Here is a 24764-nt window from a genome sequence, read left to right on the forward strand (position 1 = left end):
CCATCAAAAATTTGATTAGTCAACTTTCCACACTTTTTTTGGTTTGTTCTTTTCCAGATTCTTATTTTTTGTGGCATTTTTTACGTTTATGACGTTACAATTTTTTCGTCTGGAAATTGATGATCTTAGTATGTTTTTTTTCAATATTTTGGGAAAGGTGTTAACAGTATATTTGTTAAATCCTGTGTAGAGATAACTTATTTCTGTGCATAAAACTTCAGACTCACTCACAACCTGTTATGTTGCTGTTCTCTCATTAAGCAGGAGTTTTTTTATTTGCGATTGCAAACTCGTAGGCAAACTCGGAAAAAATTCGGCAGCGATAAATTTAGGATGCCTGGAGGACATCACCAGATTTCCTTCTCCAGAAGCAGAAGATCTCTACTTTTTTGAGCCCAGATAATATTTATTTTTCACGCCTAAGAAACCTGTGAAGAATAATTACTCGCTGTTTGATGCCGTCTTTTGTTTTTATTTATAAGCATTTCAATTAAAACAGAAGTACATTGGGTATAATAAAAACGGTATTATTTTATAAATAAAACAACAGTAAAAGATATATGATCCCAAGATCAAATGTCTCTTACAAAATGAAATCAAGTCTCCCGAAAAAGAATTTGATTTTTAAATAAGTCATTTACCTGCTGTAATTTTTTGAAAACACAAAACATAAAAATTCTTGCAAAGTTCCGTAATTTGTTTGTAGCAAGCCCAAGTGTCGTTAACCAATGAACTGAAAGTACCAGTCTCCAGTGCTACCAATATTCACGAAATAGGGATCAAGTCTTTCTAGAGATCAAATGACTAAACCTTCCTCTACATACAAAGACATTGTGTAACGTCTTGAAAGAAGTCAATCTACAGCTTCCAAAATTTTAGAACGAAAAGAAATTTGAAAGTTTACCACAAAAGGTGTACAATAACTACTGTCGATCACTCGTTGATATTTTTACTCGGATTCTCACATTACCAACAACGCACATAAACATTAACTCTATTAAACGTCGGCGTTGAAAAGACTGATGTAGGTTCTAGAATTCTTTAGAAGCCACTTAAAGCAGTAGATTCCAAACCAAAACGTTCTGCTTAATTTCCTGTTCTTTTCCTCGCGACGACCTACATGACATATCATTTGATATTTTGTATGTCTCTCGAAGTAAGTTGATAGCAAAAATCATATTTTCAATTTCTTTTCATGAATTATAGTATAAATAAGCGGTCATTATGAAATAGCTCTTTCACACAGTTAACGTCGACTCTTTTCAGAATTCGTATAACGTATTGAGAGAAAAAATTCCACAATGTTTGATCAATAATTAAGATATACATGTGTGTATAGTATCGATACAGCTCAAAATTTTTATTTTAAAACTATTTAGTGATAATCATGAAGATATCTAGTAAAACTGGTCTTATACCTAGTCCAACTAAGAAGATTAGACGATTTCAAGAGGTAGGAAATTTGCTTCTTTTCGTATTATTATTTTTTCCACATATTTACACATATTTTGTTCCATATAACTATTCATCCACTTCTTAAGGTGATGATTATACTGGCCGACAAGATTTTCGTAACACAGGCGAGACCTTTATTTTTAAAATGGAAATACCCGTCCAATAATAGAAAAAATATTTATTAAGCCCTAACACGTACCATTTTTCAATAGCTTAATTATCCCTGTTCACATTAACAGGTAGGTAATTTTATAAAGGGGCGGTTAATATCGGTAAATTTTATGGCCGAAAAAATACCTGAACTGTATTATTCAGAACAATAAACATGAAAAATTAGAATTCTGTTGAGTTTCATAGTAAGTGTTTCTCTGTTCATATTGCAAAAAGTGATTATAAAGACGAAAATGCCGAGTCAAACGCGGCGCAGTTGCAAACCTTCTCCTGACAAATTTTGCTTTATTTGTGGAGAATTTATGGTGAAATCGCAAGCAAGGCGAAAATATGAAAAAAGCCTATTTCAAATATTTTGGTACTTTAATTGGAGACCAAGACAAACAGTGATCCCCCCACGCGTGCTGTATTAGTTGTAACGTGTTATTGGTGCAGTGGATGAATGGGAAGTAAACAAGCATGCTTTTTGCAATTCCAATGGTATGGCGGGAACCTACTAACCATTTTGACTGCAATTTTTGTCTAACAAAGACTGAAGGTTATTCTAAGAAAGGAAAACACAAGATCCAGTATCTAAATATACCGTCTGCTATATGATTTGTTCCCCATAACGAAGATTTACCAGTACTGATTACGCCTTTAGATTCGCAAAATATTGTTTTAGAAGATACTGGAGACAACGTATCATCAGAAAGCTCCGAAGAACAATGCACCGACCCTATTTTTACGCCAAGTACCAGTTCCGGCGAGCCACATTTGATTGTTCAAAGTGAGTTGAATGATTTAGCACGTGATTTGGGGTTATCAAAGCAACAATCTTAACTTCCTCCTTCCCGTTTTAAGGAATGGAACTTGTTAGCCAAAGAGACGAAAATTAGAGACCTTTAGAAAAAGAAATGCTACACTTTCTGCATTCTACAGTATGGAAAATTCGTTGTGTGCGTGTACGCTCACTCGTCTGAATACAGTTTAGAAGCAGTGTTATTACACAATGGAAATTTAAAACTATACCAGCTGCTCATTCTGTGCTTGCTTTTACACAAAATTAGCTACAACAAGTGGGGACCTGAAGGTGATTGGAATTTTAATGGGACTTTAGGGAGGGTTTACGAAACATTGCTTTTTTCTTTGTCTATGGGACAGTCGGGCAGTAGATCAACACTATGTAAAAATTGGCACGCAAGAGGTGAGTTTCAACTGGAATCTCAAAATGTTAAGTTTATACCCCTTGTAGATCCCAAAAATGTCCTTCTCCTCATCTTCACATTAAACTTGGATTGATGAGAAACTTTGTAAAGGCTATGAATAACGAGGATGAAGGATGCAAATACCTTAGAGAAGTCTTTCTCCATTTGAGTGATGCCAAATTAAAGGAGGGTATTTTTATTGGCAACAAATAAGAAAATTGCTGGACTATTACAATTTTACAAAAAAGCTCACCAGACAGGAACTTAGAGCATGGAAGGCATTTATTAGTGTGGTGAGGGAATTTTAGGGCAACAATATGGATCCAAACTACCAACAGTTAGTTGATGAACTTCTAGACGTCTACAAATCCCTTAGTGCTCGAATGTCATTAAAAATTCATTTTCTCCATATTTGATATTTTTCCCCAAAAAATTTGGGAGATGTCAGTGATGAGCAGGCTGAAAGGTTTCATCAAGATTAGAACAATGGAAAGTGCAACCCCCCATAAAAGAAAAAGTAGAGCTAATTGATATTTAAAGTGATTTTATTCAAAGTTTTTGTTTTTAAAATATAAGAGGCATGTTTAATATGTGTAATATCACGTAAAAAATGTGAAATTATTTTTTAAATAAATATTAGATATTTCAACAATGAATATGGTTCCATCAATCTAACATAAAAACCTTACAATTATTTTTTCCATATTTTCGTATTTGTATAGGTCCATTTTGTCACAATATGCTATTAATTCTGTGTTACTACAGAAAAATTCTTTTGTCGACTTTTATTTTCGATTATTTCGATTATTTCGATTATTTTCATTTATTTTCGTATGTAAACATGATATTGAAATTGAGAGGTGAAAGGGACATCTTGAGCGCTAAAATATGATGATTATTTGATAAAGTGCAGTTTGCAATACATTTTTCGCATGTACTGTAACGAAATTTAATGCAACACGGATTTATGAATGAATTTATACCATGTTTTGATGGAAATTCGCAAACCAATAATACAAAGAAGGCTCGTCGTGATCATAAATAGTGACGACTACGTGCTTTGAGTGAAACCAAATAGAAAGGTAAAGAAGGTTTAACAATACTCGTTACTTGGACCGTACCCAGAGTGCTTATAATAAAGAATTTTCAGTCAACTTCCGGTATAGCTGTAAATGGCTTTAAATATTTTCATTTCCATCGAGTAGGTATCTCTGGGAATTTCATGCGTCATTACTCTGCATAAAAATCATGAATTCGTACTCGGCATTCATTGAATTTTTTAGGAATGAATTTATAACTTTGTTCCAGGAGACTCATTCTATTCAAATGATAACTATAGCTACACCAGCTCCATTTATAATGAAACCATATGCTGGATTATATAATCCTTTTCCATCTAATTGTTCTCTTCTTTGTAACCACCCCACTGATGTAGAAGCTAAAGAATTGTTGCAAGAAGCTAAAGATAGCGTGGTGAGCTAACGATTCAATATGTAGCATGGTTTTCTTCTATATTCAAAATGTTATTATGAAAATTGATAATTTTAGCTCTCTATAATTTCAATGAAACTATTAATTATAGAATTTGGATATTAAAAATGCCACTAAATCAAATTTCGAGTTAAATATAGGAGGAGAACAATTGACTCCTACAAATATTTACATTCCTCAAGTGGAAAGTGTGCCAGAAGAACTATTTCGAAGGTATGTATATATTATTTATTTTTTACAAATCATGATGGTGATTTTATTATTTATACTCCTCATATAGATACACAGACACAGATTCTAGGCCACAAACTCCTGCACCAACATTGATTAGTGGTATAACAAGATTATCAACATCAAGGAGATGTATCACACCTGATCCTTTACCGAGCTCCCAAGTAAAGGAAAAAACTCGACTTGTGCTCGATTTACGAAGAAGTCATAGCCAGGTAGAATTATTATTCCTTTTCTAAATAACTCGTTTATTTTTTCTAAGAGAAAATACAATTTGATACTTTAATTGTTATTTTGAATTTAGAATGTTTCGCCAAGTAAATGAAGAAATTTGAATTCATTGCTATAATCATTTTTTAATCATTTCTATTCAGAATAATAATCATTAAGTATAGAGTGAGGTAATATTGATTTTAGGATCACTTATCAATTTACGGTAGCTCGCCATTTTATCAAGAACCTCCATTAATTCGTATTCAACAAGCCCTCAGTAGATCTGCTAGCCTAGATGATGAAAAACATGTCGAATCGCAGAAGTTAATGGCTGTTTCTAATAAACATTCTAATTCTAGAAGACCTAACAGTGTAAAAAAAGCTGATAAATTGGATAATGTGAGTCATTTAGAACTAAAACTTTAGGTATTTTGTTTGCTTTTCAATATACCGGGTGCTTCAAAATGAATAGAATGATTTTAACACTAAACTTGCAGTTATACCAAAAAGCAACTCAATAGTTTCCGATACGAGCCTGCAAGTGATCAATTTGAGTACCATTCCAAACCTTAATGGGTATTTTTCGAGTAATGATTGTTTCAGTATTAATAGAAACGGTTACTTACGATTCTTTATGAATTCCCACAGTCCAACGGGCGGATACAATCGCGACCTTCGGTATGCCAATGAGGCACCACTCTGTTAAAAAATGAAGTTGTCGGTTCACCTAAATAAGGAATGTTAACGTTATGTTACTGATCCCTTGAAAATATTTTTAAATGAGGGTTTTCATGTTAATGTTCACATATACATCACGCCGCGTCAAGATTCTTATAAACAGTATTTTTAACTTAACGTTTGGTAATATTATCAAGCCAATTTTATTTTAATTTTATGTTATTTTAGTGTATGTATTGTCTACAAGATATCAGACTTTTATGTTGGAACTAGACGGAAGTTGTTTGAAACTATAGGGTCAAAGTATTTAGGTTTTTGGGCGATTTGTTTCTCCTCATTCAAAATCGGGGCCATTTTTTTTATAGTTTTGTCATGAAAAGGAAAAAACTCACCTCCAACAACTACTAATGCTATTAACGTTTGAGGTCGTTTTCTAGAAACACAAGATGTTAAGGGTGAATCGACAGCAAGATTAACGTGAAGTTGCGGCTCGGTGCGCAGCATTGATGTTACATAAAAGGCGAATTAACCTTTGAGGTTACTGAAAAACTCTCGCTCCGACAACACAACCCATAGAGTAACTTCTGATTGATTAAAAAAGTCTAGCCTCGAATAATGCAGACCATTTCACGTGCTCCAATTGTTGAATAACTATATTTGTAAAATTCTTACAGCGCGCGGTTCATCCGCGAGAAACGCTCCAAAGAGTTTCTATTCACAAGTGCCATGGTATCTTATCTAATGACCCTCAGTGGTTCTCATATTTTAAGTGTCAAAGACTTAATTAATGAAAATAAACTGTTTTTTGAGACTGTAATTATCAATACATCAAATTGACTACATTATAAATCTATCGACTATAGACTAGCAGCAAACAAAACGATCAGACCGAAGTTCAAGAGGAAGAAGATGATGACGATGAAGATTTCATTAAAAGACGTGGAAAAAGAAGACGAAAAAAGGGAAGGGATACATCCAGAGGTCCTCCGACTTTTCAAGCTTCACTTGATCCCGAAACACAAGTAGGTATATTTCAGCTATTTGTCAAATATTTCATTTTTTGTGGAAGCTGGAAAGAAAACTGAGAAAATTGAGAAATAATTTGGCTATTAAAAATAATATTTGAGTAAATTTTATATCGATAACAATGTATTATAGTATATAAAAATTGTCCTCCTAGATGATATCATAGTCCTATTGCTGGCGCCAGTAAGTGGAAGCCTGGTCCAAGAAGTCACACTACTTTTATCTCTTTCTACTTATTTCAACCATTGTTCGCAAGCACTTCGCTTCTATTAAGATCAAGAAGTTTTATTAATTTCTTTTATTAATATAGAAACGTTCTTCGAGACACTTTTTTAACTTTTAACAATAATTCATTCACAATAAAAGACTTTTAAATTTATACAGAAAGTAGCAAATCACTACTCTATTAGTTTAGGTTCTATTAAACCGATGGCAATGAAACAATTAATAAATCTTTATTAATTACATTGAACTTATAATTTTTTGATCCGTGTTTTGGAATCCGCTGGCCATGTGAATATTATTTATTGTTCTTTGGATTCCGCTGATCGTTAAGCATTGTCAGGGACCTTTCACATTTCTATATTCTATGGGCTAATGCTTTAATGAGGTTTGGTAAAAATTATGATGAATGATTTTATTAAAAGGAAATAGGTTATAGGAAATTTAGATCAATCCTCTAATCGTCTCCAAACTGCTAACGTTGCCTAGCAATCCACTTATTCCAACATCGAATACGTATTTTTTTCGGAATCTGCTTTTATATGTTCGAGTCGAGCCAAAAGTTGTATAGTATTTAATATGGTGAGTAAAATAAAGTGAAAGTCTTTTAGGGACCAAAAACTCGCGAATATACAACGACTTGTAGCATGGTTCGTTATTCCGACGAAGAAGAAATCCCTTGTTCCATGTTCCAGTTTCTTTTTTCGCACATCGTTTCGCAAATTTTCACAATCGACGAAAACAATGACCATAATCGCTGCCTTTAAAATATAATCACCGTATTTTTTATGTCTAAATCAGTTTTTCAACGTCCTACGTCTTCCGATGTTTCTTATCCAGCTTTCTTTATTAGTGTGATAGCATCTTAAGCCCATATCCTTGGTTCATTTATTTCGTTTATCCATCCTCTTCCCCGAACTTTTTTTTTCCCTGGTTTCCATTCGCTGATTCATCTTTGCATATGTCTAAATCAGACCTTTTGTCTATTTCTGATATCTTCCATTATTGTATGTTTAGATTATTCTGATATTATTTATGATCTCCATCCTAGATCTACCCGTGGCTCTCATTCAAATATTGATTTCAGTTATTATGTCAATAATCACAATAGCGTTTAAGTTCGTTTTTTATCCTCCTTACGTAGTATTTCGTTAAGCATTATAGATTTTTATACTATGAATAAGTTTATTGTGAAAATCAATGAACATATGCATAGATAAGGTAGATAAAAATTCAGTATTTGTTTATGAAATATTTCTTTTTCATTCTAAAGATATCTTGCTCCTGCTCAGAAGCATCAATTTGTTATACCAATTTTACTTATAAGATTTTGATTGACTTTTTTCCTTCCGGATACATTTTTCTTCTTCCCTTACTGATGTTGTACCAGCTTATGTCTATTTAATATCATTTTTCTTTTTTTATGTAGACTTTAATCGGAATTAATTACTTGGAATTATAGTCTTCTTTATTCGTTTTGAAAATGTATTATCTCTTACTAATTCTTTGTGAAAGTGCCTGACCCTTTTTTTTACAAAAAATGCGCCATTAATAGCGTTTTGTCCGTTCGTCCGTTGTCTGTAGCAGCGATATCTGCTCACAGGAAGCATGTAACGTGCTTGGGTTTTTACATTTCATTCCTGTATAGCCGTAGAGAGGCCGAAACGAAAGAAATTTTGTGCATTATTGAGAAAATAATTAAATAAAACTAACAAAAATGTGATTCTACCTGTTGCGGTCTTTATCAAAATATCTGTTTTAACCACAATAATGTTTCAGTTGATCTTCTCAATCTTCTCAAACCCTTTGTGAATCAATTTTTGGAAATTTCTCACTATAGGCATTTGTATAGAAAATTTTGCAGTAAACTATCTCTTATGCCTCTTATTCCTCTCTATTATCCCTATTTACAATGAATCTCAAAGAAAGTTCCCGAACTTTCTTATTTTGTAATAAAATAATTCATATACACTCATCACCAAAGTATTTACGTACTCAAAGTTGTTGCAATCAATCTTCTTAATCTATCCATGTAGCCAACAAGTACAAAACAATTATACTTTTTGTATATAACGCGACTTAACAGAATACACCGTTCGACATGTCGCCACCATCCAAATCAATAAGCATTTTTACTATAAGGATATATTGATATCTAGTTAGCATAGATAAACAAAATATTGCGTTACCATAGCAACGAACAATAACTTATTAGAAGTGTCAGTGTAAAGTTTGACGTCAAAAAAGTAAACCAGAGTTACGCAATAAATTAAAAGAAAAAAGATGTCCACCGAAATTGTGAAAATCGACAAATTGGAGTATCGAGCCATCAACAAGTACCTGTATTTAAAAGAGTTTAGAGGTAAGCAGATTTACGAAGATATGCTTAATACCCTTGGTGATCAATGTCCTTCGTATGCGACCGTAAAAAATTGGACTGCAAGCTTCAAAAAAGGTAAATTTTCCATTGAAGATGATGACCGATCTGGAAGGCCAGTTTCTGTGTCAGTCCCCGAATATATCGATGCAGTTCATGACATGATATTATCAGACCCTCGAATTGGGATAAAACGGATATCTGAAGCACTGAATATTTCATACGAACGCGTTCATCCTATAGTTCACGTCAACTTGGACAAATTGCTGCAAAATGGATCCCCAAATGTTTGAATGTTGACCAAAAGCGTGCAAGGGTAGAAGCATCGAGTTCGATCTGTGCTCGATTTGAAAACGATGTAGACTTCTTAAACCGAATTGTTACTATAGATGAGACTTGGGTACATTTCTACGATCCAGAAACAAAGCAACAATCGATGGAGTGGCGACACTTTGGTTTTCCAAGACCTTCAAGACCTTCAAGATCTGGAGATTACTATTCGACATTACTGATCAGGCTACGGAAAAATTAAAGAGAAAAGACGGGGAAAGCTATCCAAAGGTGTTTTGTTTTTGCAAGACAACGCCCCTGCGCACAAATCTCATGTTTTCATGCAAAAAATTCGTGATTTAGAGTTTGAATTACTACGACACCCCCTTATTCACCAGATTTGGCTCCGTCAGACTATCATCTCTTTCCTCAACTGAAAAAAAGTTGAAAAGGTCGTACATTTTCTTCCAACGAGGAGGTAATAAAAGCTGGGGATATCTGATTTGAAGAGCGAGAAGAAGGTCTAGAGACGTTGCAGGTTTCGCTGTAATAAATGTATCCAATTAAGAGGAGAATATGTTGAGTAATAAAATATTTCGACATTGAAATTTTGTTTGGTTCTATAGTAAGCTAAGAATTTTTCAATATATCCTCGTATTTTAACTAAAATAAAATTAGTTAGTGATATTATTGTATCCAGTTATTCTAACAACGTAATTTGAATCCCTTCAGTAATAAAAAATGTTACTTTGAGATCTTTTTGAGGAAACAAATGTAGTGGGTTGTGTAGTTTCAGTGTTAACGCGTTCAGATATTTTTAGGTTGCAACTATAGGTCCTGATTCTCATAATCCCAGTGCGAGGCATTCATTAGCTCCGGAAGGAGTCTCACCCCTAGAAATGTCATACGAAGAAATAAAACAGATTAAAAGTCCCCTTAAAAAATCAACAAGTTTAGAAATAAATTCATTTTTGAGCAAAGAGATTTTGAAACAACTAAGGAGGGAATTAAACGAAACTATTGTGGATTCTGAATTGGATTATAAGGTAATTAAGAAGATCATAGGATGTTTTTTCAAAATAGACCCGATATTATAACACAAGTACACCCGTAATTTGAGTTAGTATGTCTGAGTTTGCTTACCTACGTCTACGTAACTAAAAACGTATGTAAATCTACTAATGAATAAAAAAGTTAAAGCTTATAATTATTTCTGTGTTTATGTCTTATGTAAAGTAAGATGTTTATATTTTGAGATGCAAGAAAAGTACTTTTCTTTACGGGAAACTGATTTTATTTATTTTCAACATCTACATTAGTGCATGTTTGCAGTTGTTGCTTACTAATCTCAAAAGTTTGAAATTATTTCAAAAAGTTGATGAATTGCTTCATCTATCTCATCCTCTGTCGTCAAACATCGAACAACTAATGATTTCTTTGGGTTAAAAAATAATCAGAAATCATACATGGCCGAATCAGGCCAATAATGTGGATGTACTTTTCATTACCTAAGAAATTAATACGATACCAACTATTATCTAAAATTTTTAACGTTGGTGTATGTGACAATTTTTTTACATCATAATGATCATGTAGAATTGAATTTACTGCTGCGGATCTAACACCAAGAGTTGACTTAATCGCTAGATAGGTGCATCTTGCATCTTCTTCGATCATACGTCTCTTTCTCAATGTTCTAGTAACTGAAGAAGAGGGCCTACCAGCACGTGCTACATTACCAAGAGATATGCATATTTTAAACTTGCTTTACCAGCAAAACACAGTTGTTTTAATCGAGCACTTATCTCATATCACATATCAGATCGTAGCGCTCAGATTTCCTCTTAAAAATTCATATTTCGATGGCAAATTCAGTGTTGCGGCAGTTTCCTCATTGGCTTGATAGCTGTCTCAATGATGCCATTTCAGCTCCTCGTATTGTGGACCTCTTGTTTTTGCAGACGACACTGTTATCCTGAGCCCACGAAGACACAATTATTGCTCTTGACATTTATTATTATTGTACAAGACACTAATAATTCCAATGTCTGCATATATAATATCGAGCTATAAAGCTGTGTCAACTAGTTAATGATAATTTAATTTAAATGAGCACAATCAAAAGTTTATACACGGACGCACCATAATATCTTATCAGATTTCTAAATCGCAATAGTTTAATAGGTTTACTGCGTTTTTGAAATATATAAGCCCTGCAACTGTGCATTACCGGTCCCCTGGGACTGGTGGTTTGACGCGGAGGGAGAATAAAAAATATAGAACATAAACATTATAAGATATTAGAAACAGACAACAAGCATTCGATACTATATCAAAGATAACGATAATAAACGAAGATGGGAAGCAGATGAGGTGATAAGAGTTTTTCTGGATGGTACAAGCTAATACAGAGGACAAGTTAACTAGTTTCGTTGTGGAACAGAAATCTGCAAGTATTCAAAATTTCAATTGCTGTTGATTAACTTATTATAGATTCGTATATCTTGCCTCGATCTGTCATACTGCATTATAGGAATAATCATGTTGTAATATAATTTATATCATAATTTTAGAAAAAAATTGCATTAGAAGAAGCTTTGAAAACAGTTACAAAAGGTAAAGTAGTTTGTGATGAATTGGCTTTATTACAAAAAGAGTTGAAAGTGCCGCCTGTCAATGTAGATCTCTGGATTTCTCTTCCTAGAACATTTACAAGGTCTAGTGCTATATTTGAATTACCAATGGATAGTCGAACATTCAACAGTAAGTAAATAAATGTATCAGATAAAAAAAATGGAAAAAAATTCACATCTTTAAACTGGCAATCACATTCCACCGGACTATAACTGAACCTTAATCATTAGTAGTAGCATGCAATTATTGAAGCCTAAAATGTCAGTGTGTGCAGAAATATAATCAGTCTTTGTGAGATTTTGTTGAATAATAGATGACGATAGATATTCAATTTCAGCTATGACACCTATAGATTATGTTAAAGATAACGTACGAATTACTTCGGCAAGAAAACTTTTATATAATTGCATCTTTGAAAAATACAAAATAGAAATTGAGGATGAAACTGAATATGATAGACGACTACATTGTAAGGTAAATGAATTGCAATTATTGCCACAATTATTGAGAAACTGAGTTTTTTATTAGTTGGATAGATACTCTAACCTTTTTCGTGGGGTAAATTAATAAACACTGTCTCTTACGTTCTTAATTTATTTACACACTATACAATACACTTAACTTATAATAATTTACTTATAAATATCACTTAAAGAATTTTTGTGATTACTTTTACTAATTTATACTTTTCGCTACGACTATTTATTTAAAACTAACTCAACTGTGTCTACACAAATCATTTATATACCTGGATAAAATTCTACAAAGTTAACAAAAAAAAACAAAAGAAGTTATTTAAAAGAAATAGTTTAAATAAACCGCCTCCTATAATAAAAAGTTCATCAAATGCGCGTCCGCCATTTATAAAAAAACAGATGAAATGCGCCAGCGAATTCACCGAATTTTAAAATTTCATTGTAGCTGGACAGGGCCGGTTTAACGACCCATTTCGCGAGCTTATTCGTTACAATACTAAGATGAAATTTGATAGATCATAAAAGTTTATCCACTTTTACATGATATTGAAAATGAATTTTGCAAAATATAGTAGTTTGTCAAATAAATCAATGTTTCACAAAGATATTTGTCAGAATTTTGGATGTAATTACTACATCTCAGTTTGAAAAAGGACATTTTCGTAAAACGATTTCAAATACTTGTTTATGAAATATCTATTTAACTCATTCAAAGTCTAAGTAAGTAAAACCTGTTCCTAATTTCAGTACTGAAAAAATAACCGTATAAGCAAACTTACCAATTGTTATTATACAGTACAACATCGTAAATACAGAATCGCTGGGAAAGGACTGGTTCCAGATGATTGATTCCAGATGATTTTTCCGAATTTTAGATCATATGGTGTCGCTATCTAGTATCAAATACAAAAGCTAAAAATTACGATACGAACTAATTAGTCCGGATTATAGATATTCCATGTTTTAGAAGTCTGGATTTACGTTGTTCAACTGTATAAGTAATTTCTATTTTTTCCATCAATTATTGTTCTAGAATATGAGATCTTGTCTGGATCTGATTATGGGAAAACCTTTGAAAGATGAACATTTCAATTATTACAAGGATTTAATTAATTGGGAAGACAAAGACGTATTTGTATTTAAAATTTGCTGTGGTATTTTTGCTTTGTGCGAGCGTATATTAGCTCCAGAATTTTGCAGACAGTTGCCCAGCAAAAAAGAAGATCCTTGTCATGAGGTAAGTAGTAGTATCTAAACGTTTTTTTAAGTTATATTACCACCAATCATCTATTTTGTTTTATCCTAAATTATATATACGTTCCTTAAAACTAAGTTATCATCCATTGGTGTCACCCAGTCTTCTGTTTAGGTCGCTTTGGTACTTTTGGGCATATTGCTTGATCACTGTTGGTACCTTGAAATTGCTATGGGTTTTAAAATTTGCTTCTAAATAAGCAATTTATTATCTGCTGACATTTTCTACTTATAATCCTATAGGTTTTTCTGAATTTTACATCTAGTTTTTTATTTTTCTCTTTCACATGTTCCTTTCATTTCAGGTTAGCATCTAGAGTAATTTCTGGATATTTAGTTGGATTTCTATTTGTTAAATCGATTGGTAGCTCATTGCAGCTTTCGGGCAGCTTTTTTCATATTTGTTCCTATTGCAAAGAGAGCGGAATCTTTATTAATTATTGCACTTGTACTAAACCATATTGAAACTGTACAATGGACCTATTTTAAGTTGAAAACTGAACGTTAAATGTATTTTTACACGATGTGATCTGTACGAATACTTGATTAAGACTAATACGCTCTGTTATATGTTACCATAAGTTAACCATAGATCAGGCATCTCTCTTTTGAATATTATTTCATCTTTTGTACAGCGGAATTATTATATCATTATTATAATTTTTTTTAGATAGAGACGGCAGACTTCAATCTATTAGAAAAAAAGCTAAGCGCTAGAACGGTAAATGAAAAGCTGCGAACAATTTTATATAAAATAAAACATTCTTAATGACGATTTCATTCTACAAACTTTTCAAATTGTCATATCTGAAATGATGAATCAACTAATCACAATATTTGATAACTGTTAATTTGGTAATTATCTAGATTAAGTTACACCCCTCCGATTTCGTTAAAATTTTAGTAGTATGTTATATGAGATCATCCCTTCAAGTACGTTTTTCCGTTTAAAGAATCAAATAATTGTAATGATTTCTCAGTGATTGTAATATTTAAATTAATCGTAGAAACCTAACCTAACCTGCATACTTTTCTACAAAATGAAATCTTAACACAAGCAGGGGTTGCTGTTATCGAAAATTCTTCCATGGTTTTTTTTGGATGAAAAATTATTACGATTATTTGAATCTTTAAACGCAAAAAAGTACCTGAAGGGATGATTTCCGCGCCCTATATATACATATTCTTGTTCAGCGTAACTTTCTTTATAACATACTAAAATTTTAACGAAATCGAAGGGGTGTAAGCTAATCTAGATAATTACCGTTAATTTAATATAAATATTTTTACTAAAGATGTTTATAAATCTCTTTGTGCTATGAAAATCTTATTTTAAACCAGAATGAATACCCACATGTATCATAAAAAATTCATTATACCCGACTATGTAAGAGTTGTCCCCTCTTGAAGTCGACTGGGTTTCAGTTTCTGATGTATATGTGTCTTTGACACATTTTCAAAATTCATAGTTTGAAATAAAATTTTTAAGCAACGTGATTTTTGGGTAGGGAGATAATTTGTATTCTAGAAGAACACAATTACCTGTCAACTAGTCTTTCTGTATTGAGTTTTTTCTTGTAATAACAACATACTTCGTATCATAAACAACGGGTCAATGTTGGATATATATTTAGCTCTTCTGAGCTTATCTAGAGGTGTGTTGACAAAGAATAATGAAATTGCATCCTTCACAGAGACGGAGCTCACTTTCTGGAAGTCTATTCAGAACCTAGGCTTGTCATCCTTCTTATGGACGATGATTACTCTCTTTAATACTTTCCATCAACATCGTATCTACTTCCTCGTTTATTATTTGTTGTATCCGAAGAACGGTTGAGTTGCTTTATTTGTTCAGGATTTGAAATACGGATTCTATGCTTAACTTAAAGAGTTGAGGATTAGAGGTGGTCTAATCTAGGTGAACCCTATGGTGAAGTATGGTACGGGCTTCGTTTATTCTTCTTTTTTTATGACTGGACGGTGGTTCACTTCGATTTGTCTACTTCCTAGATCAAGATTAAATCGCCTTCTTTGTAGTGAGTCCATTTCCGTTACCACATCGAAGATAAGACCACAAAGATGTGTTAAAAATGCGTGGAAACCGTCTTCTCCAAGCCGTATCTCTACGTTATATGTAACTGTTCATTTGTTGGCCAGGGGGATGGGAGCTTGTTGGGTTTGAAACTTGCTTACTATGTAAGAATTTAAACACCTTTCCAGTGATCCAATGCTCATAATTGACAAGATTTTTTCGTATATCTGGCTTATTATAATTATATCAATTATTATTTTAAGTCCAACATATATAATGAGAATATACTGTACATTGTCCAATTATTTCGTTGATGACCTCGACCGCAGCGAAATTAAAAATGGGATATTAACTTGTAACCATTAACAGAAAACTTCAGCAAAGTAAAGAGCGAAAAGGCTTAATTTCTATAGAAGATAAGGTGAATCACAAAGAATATCAAATTCTTTTTTTTTTTAAATAGGATCTTTATAAAATGAATATATCTTGGGAAAAGGGCTTTCCAAAAGTTTGTTGGCCATCGTATGCTACTCCTACTTATTCTTATTAGGCAACAATGGTGGAAAATTGAATATTTTTATAATCAAATATAAAGTTACTTACCATTCTTTATCATTATCAAATCCCTTTATTAGGGTGGATTACTCCTCTTGTTCTTTATATTATAGTTTTTTGTTGGTCCTGGTTTCGTTTGTCAGCTTTCTCCATTCTTTTCTGTTTCTGCATTTGCATGGATTTTCTGCTTTCATTCCCAATCTAATATTTCTAGGATTCTAATATATTCCTCAATTTGGTTTCTCCAGGTATTTCGTGGTCTGCCTCTGCCTCTTGACCTTAGTGGTATCCATACAGTTTCAAATACGTATTTCTGTCTCCTATTCCTCTTTCGTTTTGTCTTGTTATCTTCATGTATTTGGTGTTTTCTTGGTTTATTTCTAGATCGACCTTTTTTGATGCTATTTCCAGTTTGTTGATTGCCTTCATTAGTTCTTCTCATGTATAACCCAATATTGTTACATCGTCTGCGTATGCTATAGCTTTTATTTGATTCGTGAGTACTTTTATCTTTATCAAATTGGCAACACCTTGCTGTGTATGTTGTCAACTGTCAGTGTGGGTGTAACCAAGTACACGTGTTTTTGTTTTATCAATAAAATATATGCAAAAAGAAAACGTGCTTCTGTAATGCTTCAAGAAACCTAAGATATACCAGCAGAGTTTTTATAACAGTTACAATATTTTTATTATTTAATTTTGCTGCTTTCCTAAAATCATATTGAAGAAGGGTTGGAGAGATCAAGTTGCCTTGTTTAACTCCTTTGTTTATTTTGATATTTTACTTGAGCTATCGTGTTTTGAAATATAATTTCTTTTAATATTTTTAATTTTATGGGTACCTTTATTGTTTCTAAATCTCCTATCATTTTTTGTCTATTTATTAAGTAAAACGCGCTTTTAAAACCTAGAAAGAATGTGTAACTTTCTATTGAGCTCTCATGTTTTTTAGACTATTTGGTCTATAGTGTGGATTGCGGTAATTATGGATCGTCCTGGTCTGTACCCATTTTGGTAGTTTCCCAGCTTTCTGTGTATGATTTCAGTTTATTTATTAAATTGGCTAGTATTTTGTATGTAATGTTAAGAAGTGTTATATCTCTATAGTTTTTACAGTTCTCTGTATCGCCTTTTTGTGTATTGGTATATACCATCCTATATGCAGAACCTTATAAAAATTTAGAAAATTTGTTTATTGAGTAAAATTAAATTTATTTGAATGTATATGCTATTTTTTATCACATACTTAAGATAATGGTATTTGGTCCGGTTCAAATTCTAACAATTTGAGAGAATTAAAATATGAGTGCTATTTAGAATATGAGGAGAGCTTTGGAATTCAGATGATTGAATATATTGTTAATTACCATCCTGTAAAGAACGTTCTAGAAACTTTTTGAACATTTTTTGTTTTAAGAAAAAATAGATTTTCTTGAACAGATATATCATTCATCACATAGTTAAGAAAATGGATTGTGGTATTATTTCAAACAATATGAGGGATTTAGGATATGCGGGGCTATTCAGAGAGTTTTGGAATTCAGCAGAATTCAACATGATATGATAACTTTTATAAAATTATTATATTATATTAGTAAGTATAGTTCATAATTGGATTGTGGGCAGTCAATAGGCGTTGAGCACATGGGCCTTCTGATAGGCCCGTTATGCCCAATTTGAAATTACCAAAGGCCGAAAACCCATTCAGGCACTTTGTCTTGAATCTTTTGATGTCACTAGGTAAACTGTGAGGCTTTTTGAGTGTTTGAACCTCGCATGTGTGAATACTGGGCACTCACGGATGACGAGGTCTGCAGTTTCTTTCTCCTCCATGCACCAGCGGCAATCGGGGTCCGTGATGCTTTTAGTGTGGAAAATGTGTTGTAACATACCATCCTACTTTCCTCTTCTTTCGAAAAATTCAATGAAGCCTCGGAATGTATTCGAATTCTTCCTTTACCTATCTACATTTGACTAAATTAAAGTAAATTTTAGTAAATTTGTGTTGATTTTATTCTTTATATTTGCTGATAAGTTTTTCTTTGCTTTTTTCACCGTGCTGAGAAAAAATTCCAGTTATCTTCATAGATTTCCTTTTGTTTTAAGCAAATTTTGTATAATAGACTCATATAAACTTGTATTTTCTATTTATTTGGGGAGCAGAACGAATAGAACAGATTTCTGTTTGGATATATTGAAAAAAAAATAGCTTCAGTTTTTTATATGTTAGCTTCTTTTACTCAAATCTATTCTTTCTACTCATTCCTTCTTCAGTAATTTCCTTCCTCTTTTTATTTTTTCCCCGCAGTTGCCTATAGCTGCCAAGTTGTAGTTTCAACCACACTTAAAGGGCTCAACCGGTACACCACAATCAATTTCAATTCAACTCCAACAAACATCCTGCATTTCCATAGATAAGCCCTATTGTTATATTTAATATGTATAAATCTGAGTTGTTTTAAATTTAACTTCTTTTATTCGTTGTGCTCTTTGGGACACGCAGTTAATGCGAATTTATTATTTATTTCAATAAATTTATTTGTTATTGAAACTTGTTTTCATTGTTCTTAGCAATAAATATTAATTTGGATTATTCATTTAAACGTTGCTCGTTAAAAAGCTGGTGGCGTCCAATTTTATATTAATTGTTCACCCTATCTAAGAACCAGTTATTTAAATACATTAACTAAGCCCGAATACCACTTCCCGAGGAAGAGTCTCCTGTCGGGGAATTAAGGTTATAGAGTCTTAGATAACAGTGTTCGGTTAAAAGTTGAGTCACCAGTCGAATTTTGCGCTTGTTTAAGAGGAGAAGTTATTTAGTAAGAGATGTAGAAGGTCCATCTATGTTTGGTTTAACTTGTCTCATGCCAAGTGAATTAGTAGGTATTTTCAAAGAAATTCGTTTTTCTCAAACTTTAGAGACAATGAAGAGTCGAGCAAACAATTTTAATAGAACTGAATACACTGTTTACACTTCCATTACACCAACATTTACAATTACCCTGTGTTATCGAAACGCACGTGAGAGAGTGAAATTGTGATTCCAGAAATTTCATTTTAAGGAATAAATATTTGTGAAACAAGTGTAAAAAAGAATATAGGAAGCTTTACAACAAATCATTTAATAATGTAAAACAAATAATCACAATTTTGTTCTGTCATAATTTTCCAAAGACCATTGCTGTCTTTCAATATTGGAATCGCACCTCTCCATAGTAAGTTTATTTTTAGCTTCGTTTATGGCTAAACATTTGTCACTGCTTCCATGTCGAAGTAGTTTCAGTTCTTCATCATAATCCCAATATTGATTACCTTTATTACCATGGCACGGATAAAGAATTACGTCCTGTCCACTATAATCTAGACAGGATTCATCTCTTCTTATTTCTCCTGCTTTACTGTACATCCAGAACTAAAAAATTAAACATATATTAAGTTGCTATCCCAAAATGAGCGTAAGAAAGTTCAGCAGCAATTCCAATTTACAATAGCTTTAGACAAAGTATTTTTATTCATTCTCGAAAATATATTCTTTACCTTAGAATATATCTTACTTGGATTGTACTGGGAATGTATTACTTTGAAATAATTATAATAAAATATTTGGTTGTTTCTTACCTGATTTCCTCCTTGTCGATGGCAAGGGTATAAACCAGCAGGTTTGTGCAAGTCTGAACGTCTAGCAGGAGAGTCTAAACATGTTTTTCCGCCTACGCCCAAGTTTCTTATCTACAAAGGAATATTCAGCTATGAAAAATGTAAGTGAAATAGATAATTTATTTTTTTGTTGGTAAATTGTCCTGCTTTCAGGTCTCTTCTGATTGAAAATTAGTTTTTGTAAAAGGTCAAAATTTTGACGTTTCGATCTATTTCATTTTTTTGAAAATGTGATTTTACATTGACTTCTTCGGTGATTATATCAATCGTCACATCATTTATTTATATATAAACAAACATTTAATTATAAAAATTAAAAAAGAGGTGGTTCACGTCATAGAAACGAAAAAGCTGTCAATAATAAAAAAGACAATTTGAGTAAATTGTATTCTATAAATTCCAATGCAACTATAAATAATTCATTTGATGGCTGCTATTTATTTTTGATATATGACAACAAAGGAAAATTATTTATTGTGGTTAAAGCAAATTTTTAATTTGACATTTATGTTATATACGAGGTCTGGCTATTAAATAATGAGACTGCGCGCCTAGAGGGTGCCCAAGGCGGGTGGGGTAAAAAGGAGTAGTGTGTTGGATATCTAGATATCTTGTTCTTGCACGTCACAAAACCAGGTTTCCGTCACTATTATAGTATTTGTGCAGTAGCGGTTTAAAACGAACGTGTTTTTTTTTCTTTCCGAAAACCATGTGTATTCGTGTATGTCAATCTCAAATTTCTCGTTAAATTGAAAAAAACTATAAATTGTTGCAAGTGGTCTATGGGGACAATTCTTTATCTCGTGCACGCGTTTTTGAGTGGTGTAAGCGCTTTAGTGATGACCGAGAGATCAAAATTCAAGGCAATGTTGATCGGTATCATGATGACTCAATGGATTCCAGAGGGTCAGAATGTCAACCAGACTTACTATTTATCAGTTTTGGCAACACTGCGAGAACGAGTTTGTAAAAAACGGCCGGAGTTGTGTAAGAACAACTCGTGAATTTTGCACCAGGACAAAACACCTGCCCATAACACTCTAGTGCTTTGGAAGGGACTCCTAAAGGCGCTCACCAAAGAAGACTTCCAGCACTGCTTCGATCAATGGAAAAAACGTATGGAAAGGTGTGTGGCGAAGGGAGGGGAGTATATTGAAGGAGAGCATTCGAATGTAGAATAATTTTTATAATAAAACCAGTCTCGTTATTTAAAAGCCAGACCTCTGATCTATCGATCAATATAATTATGCAAAATATCAATTCATCAACAAAAATATATAAAAATGTCTAAGAAGTGAGAAGTTGAAGAAATATAATCACATTATAAAAGAATATAACACATTTATTAATGAATGACTATTCTCTTTTTTGAGAACTCAGTTGGCCTCTTCGAGGGACTAGTTTTCAAACGATAGAAGACAAACAATTTACTCTAAGTATTAGATTTTATTCTTTTTCTTATTTATCTGGAGTAATTTTACTCGCCGTATGTAAATAATTCTTTGACACGTCAGACACTTTAAGAAATAAAATCATAATTTGAGTTACAAACATTTCAAAACGAATATGTCGCAGTAAAAATAGTAAGTTCAAAAGTGTATCGACAACATTGCACATATTATTTTTATTTCAAATGCTGCGAGATAGATCAATGAGGTGAATTGTACGTCTTCAATTTCATTTCTATACCTGATTAAACAATGTCTTCATTCTGTTTAAGTTTTCGTTATCAATGCACAATAAATCAGGTTTCCTATGAAATGTTAAATTTGTATGGTTGTGAAAAGAATACAAAACCAAACCATTACCGTGCCCAGAGATTTCAAACATTACATATCATCATTGTTCAAAGTAATCATCAATATTGTGATTAATTAAATACAATGAAAATACCATTTCTCTGTTATTCAATGTATAATTGATATTTTTATTGTACCTAAAAGACAATTTTGAATGACATTAAATTTGAAGTTCATGTCATTTCGCTATTATCCATTAAAGCCGTAGAAAATTGTAGTGTATAACTCACATGGAATGCTAATTTCCCACTCGTATGATTTGCACATCATACTCGTGGGAAATGACTATAATCCCTTGCTCGTTAAACAATATACTATTTTGTTATTCGTTTTAATTTTAGCAGTGCACACAATCAATTTGCATGCGAGAAGAATAGTTTGCCAGTGCTATTTATAATTTGAGTTTGCCAAGTAACCTTTTTGCATTCAGATAATAGTTTTAGTCACTTACACATTTTCAAATGGGTAAACAACTCTTTTTCAACGGCAACGGCGGCACAACGATATTACTTTTACCATATGAGTACTAAAATAAACTATTAAAATGTATTGGTTTAGTTTCTGTTTCAACGAGGGAATGTCATACATTTTTCGATACACTCTACATGTTCAATCTTTTTGCTTTACATGAAGACGTATGTAATAATTGTATTTTTGTTAGTGATTATTTTAATTTAATTAAAGCTGAATATCCAGTTTTTGAAAACTTCTTACATAAACGAATAGAGCACTTTGTAAGATAAATAAAGGATTTCTACCATTCACCTCTGAAATAATTTCGAAAATGTATTCAGCCGTTCTTCAAAAGGGAAAACAACTACTTTCCTGACTAATGCTTCGACGAATATTCGTTGAGGCATAAGCCAGAAAAGTAGTTGTTTTCTCCTTCGAAGAACGGCAGAATACACAAAACCTTTATTTCAATTGCTAGGCGTCTTTAATGTGGTTTATGAAACTAGTTTTAAAACACGCCATAGAATAATCAACACCTTCTATTTAAGTTATAGTTTTCTTTTCGGGTTTATTCGAAATATCGACGAATTCACAATAGAATATTTATCACATTTAGAAAAAGTATTGTTACGAACTTGACATAGACCAAGAAGTCGACCTTGTCCTCTTACAGTGACCTATGCTAAAGTCTGGCGGATGCGCAGGGCTTTTACTAGATCTGTTTACCTATTTTTTGTTACCTGTTTACGTTTTATTGTGACTGTTTTTAATGAAACAATTTCTAAGAAGGTCCCTTTATCTGTTTGCGGCAAACTAGTGATTTCCAATAAACGAAATTGTTGAAATGCGATAATACTATTTAAATGAGGCTCTAGCAGCCATAGCAATCAGTAAATTATGATGTTATAGTGAACACATCGGCATAGTAAGAAGTAAAACAAACGGTGATTCAGATAAATTGTTTGTAATAAGTGTTGGGGCGTAGTTTAGTGATTAGTTAATAGTTTGGTGTATAAAGTGTTAGTGCGAAAGATACACCGTGTGAATAAATTCACCCGCACCGTTTACGAACTGTTCAAAACTTGAGAAGAGCATTACATCATGCTCCAATTTGAAATCATTTTAAATATTCGGTTTAAATATTCCGCTAAAAGGCTCATTAGCAATACGTCGGTGCACTGACGTCAGTACATGTAAACAATTAACGGCATTGTTTAGTGTTCATTTGTGTTTCTGTTATAAAATATCATTCAATTTAATTATAAGTGGTGTATAGTGTATTATCGTTTTTAACAAATAATGAGGGAAAAAATATTTGTTTTAGGAATTTTTGATACTTCTAGCGATGAATGAAAATCAATATAAATTTATTTTCTACCACTGTCAATTACTTTTAACTTTTACTGAAACAGAAAATAAAATCAAGTGTCTTACCTCTCCTCTAGCTACAGCTTCCCCTGGAATGAACAACTCAGGATAAACATTATCCAAATACCATTTGAAACTTTTGCATCCTAAATTTTTCCTTAATTCTTTCCTTTTACTGATATCTCCGTAGTCACCTTTTTCGTCTCCTATTCTATCGTAATAATATTTGGCAAATTCGTCTAACCAAACTTCTGCAAGTCGAACTGAGTTCCTACGAAGTACGTTCACACCTGTTCTCCATTTGTACGGAGATCGTTTTCTAAAAAAAAAATAATACGTTTAAAATCTTTTCATATAAAAGGGTTAAGAGGTAAGCAGATTTACTAAGATATGCTTAATATCCTTGGTGATCAATATCCTTTGTATGCGACCGTGAAAAATTCGACTGTAAGCTTCGAAAGAGGTAAATTTTCCATTGAAGATGATTGACCAATCGGGAAGGCCAGTTTCTGTGTCAGTCCCCGATAATATCGATGTAGTTCATGACATGATTTTATCAGAACGTCGAATTGGGCTAAAACGGATATCTGAGGCACTTGATATTTCATACGAACGCGTTCATCATATAGATAACGTCCATTTGGACAAATTGTTGCAAAATGGATCCCCAAATATTTGAATGTTGACCAAAAGCGTGCAAGGGTAGAAGCATCGCGTTCGATCCGTGCTCGATTTGAAAACGATGTAGACTTCTTAAACCGAATTGTTACTAAGGATGAAACTTGGGTACATTCCTACGATCCAGAAACAAAGCAACAATCGATGGAATGGCAACACTTTGGTTTTCCAAGACCTTCAAGACCTTCAAGACCTGGAGATTACTATTCGACATTACTGATCAGGCTACGGGAAAAAATTAAAGAGAAAAGACGCGGAAAGCTATCCAAAGGTGTTTTGTTTTTGCAGGACAACGCCCCTGCACACAAATCTCATGTTTTCATTCAAAAAATTCGTGATTTAGAGTTTGAATTACTACGACACCTCCCTTATTAAACAGATTTGGCTCCGTTCGGTCGAAAATTTTCTTCCAACGAGGAGGTAATAAAAGCTGGGGATATCTGATTTGTAGAGCAAGAAGAAAAATTTTTTTTGACAGGTCTAGAAACGTTGCAGGTTCGCTGTAATAAATGTATCCAATTAAGAGGAGTTCTA

At 32.7% G+C, this 24764-nt stretch overlaps 2 protein-coding genes across 4 annotated transcripts in view; one reads left to right on the forward strand and one right to left on the reverse strand.

Moving 5' to 3' along the window:
• Positions 1-1345: 1345 nt before the first annotated feature.
• LOC130900879 (uncharacterized) lies at positions 1346-22308 on the forward strand. The gene is made up of 12 exons (XM_057811803.1): positions 1346-1453; positions 4122-4286; positions 4396-4517; positions 4585-4750; positions 4953-5147; positions 6290-6448; positions 10143-10367; positions 11895-12084; positions 12293-12429; positions 13465-13668; positions 14356-14406; positions 22073-22308. Exons 1-12 carry the CDS (start codon positions 1388-1390, stop codon positions 22106-22108), a joined length of 1716 nt encoding a protein of 571 aa, XP_057667786.1. The 5' UTR covers positions 1346-1387; the 3' UTR covers positions 22109-22308.
• The window catches only part of LOC130900878 (putative polypeptide N-acetylgalactosaminyltransferase 9), a 276483-nt gene continuing 271100 nt past the window's right edge, over positions 19382-24764 (reverse strand). For all 3 annotated transcript variants that reach the window (XM_057811799.1, XM_057811802.1, XM_057811800.1), the window contains 3 exons: positions 23619-23871; positions 19894-20004; positions 19382-19687 (listed from right to left, as the gene is read on the reverse strand). In XM_057811799.1, the coding sequence (XP_057667782.1) occupies positions 19418-19687; positions 19894-20004; positions 23619-23871 (634 nt within the window). In that variant the 3' untranslated portion in view covers positions 19382-19417. The remainder of the gene's footprint in view (positions 19688-19893; positions 20005-23618; positions 23872-24764) is intronic.

This window comes from Diorhabda carinulata, chromosome X (genome assembly GCF_026250575.1).
Source record: "Diorhabda carinulata isolate Delta chromosome X, icDioCari1.1, whole genome shotgun sequence".
NCBI classification, from domain to species: domain Eukaryota; kingdom Metazoa; phylum Arthropoda; class Insecta; order Coleoptera; family Chrysomelidae; genus Diorhabda; species Diorhabda carinulata.

What these genes read in the sequence shown, in the direction of transcription:
- LOC130900879 (XM_057811803.1), top strand. Translation starts at nt 1,388, where the DNA reads ATGAAGATATCTAGTAAAACTGGTCTTATACCTAGTCCAACTAAGAAG. An exon ending in CCAGAAGAACTATTTCGAAG is followed by an intron (nt 4,518 to 4,584) that starts GTATGTATATAT and finishes CTCCTCATATAG; the next exon opens with ATACACAGACACAGATTCTA. An exon ending in CACTTGATCCCGAAACACAA is followed by an intron (nt 6,449 to 10,142) that starts GTAGGTATATTT and finishes AGATATTTTTAG; the next exon opens with GTTGCAACTATAGGTCCTGA.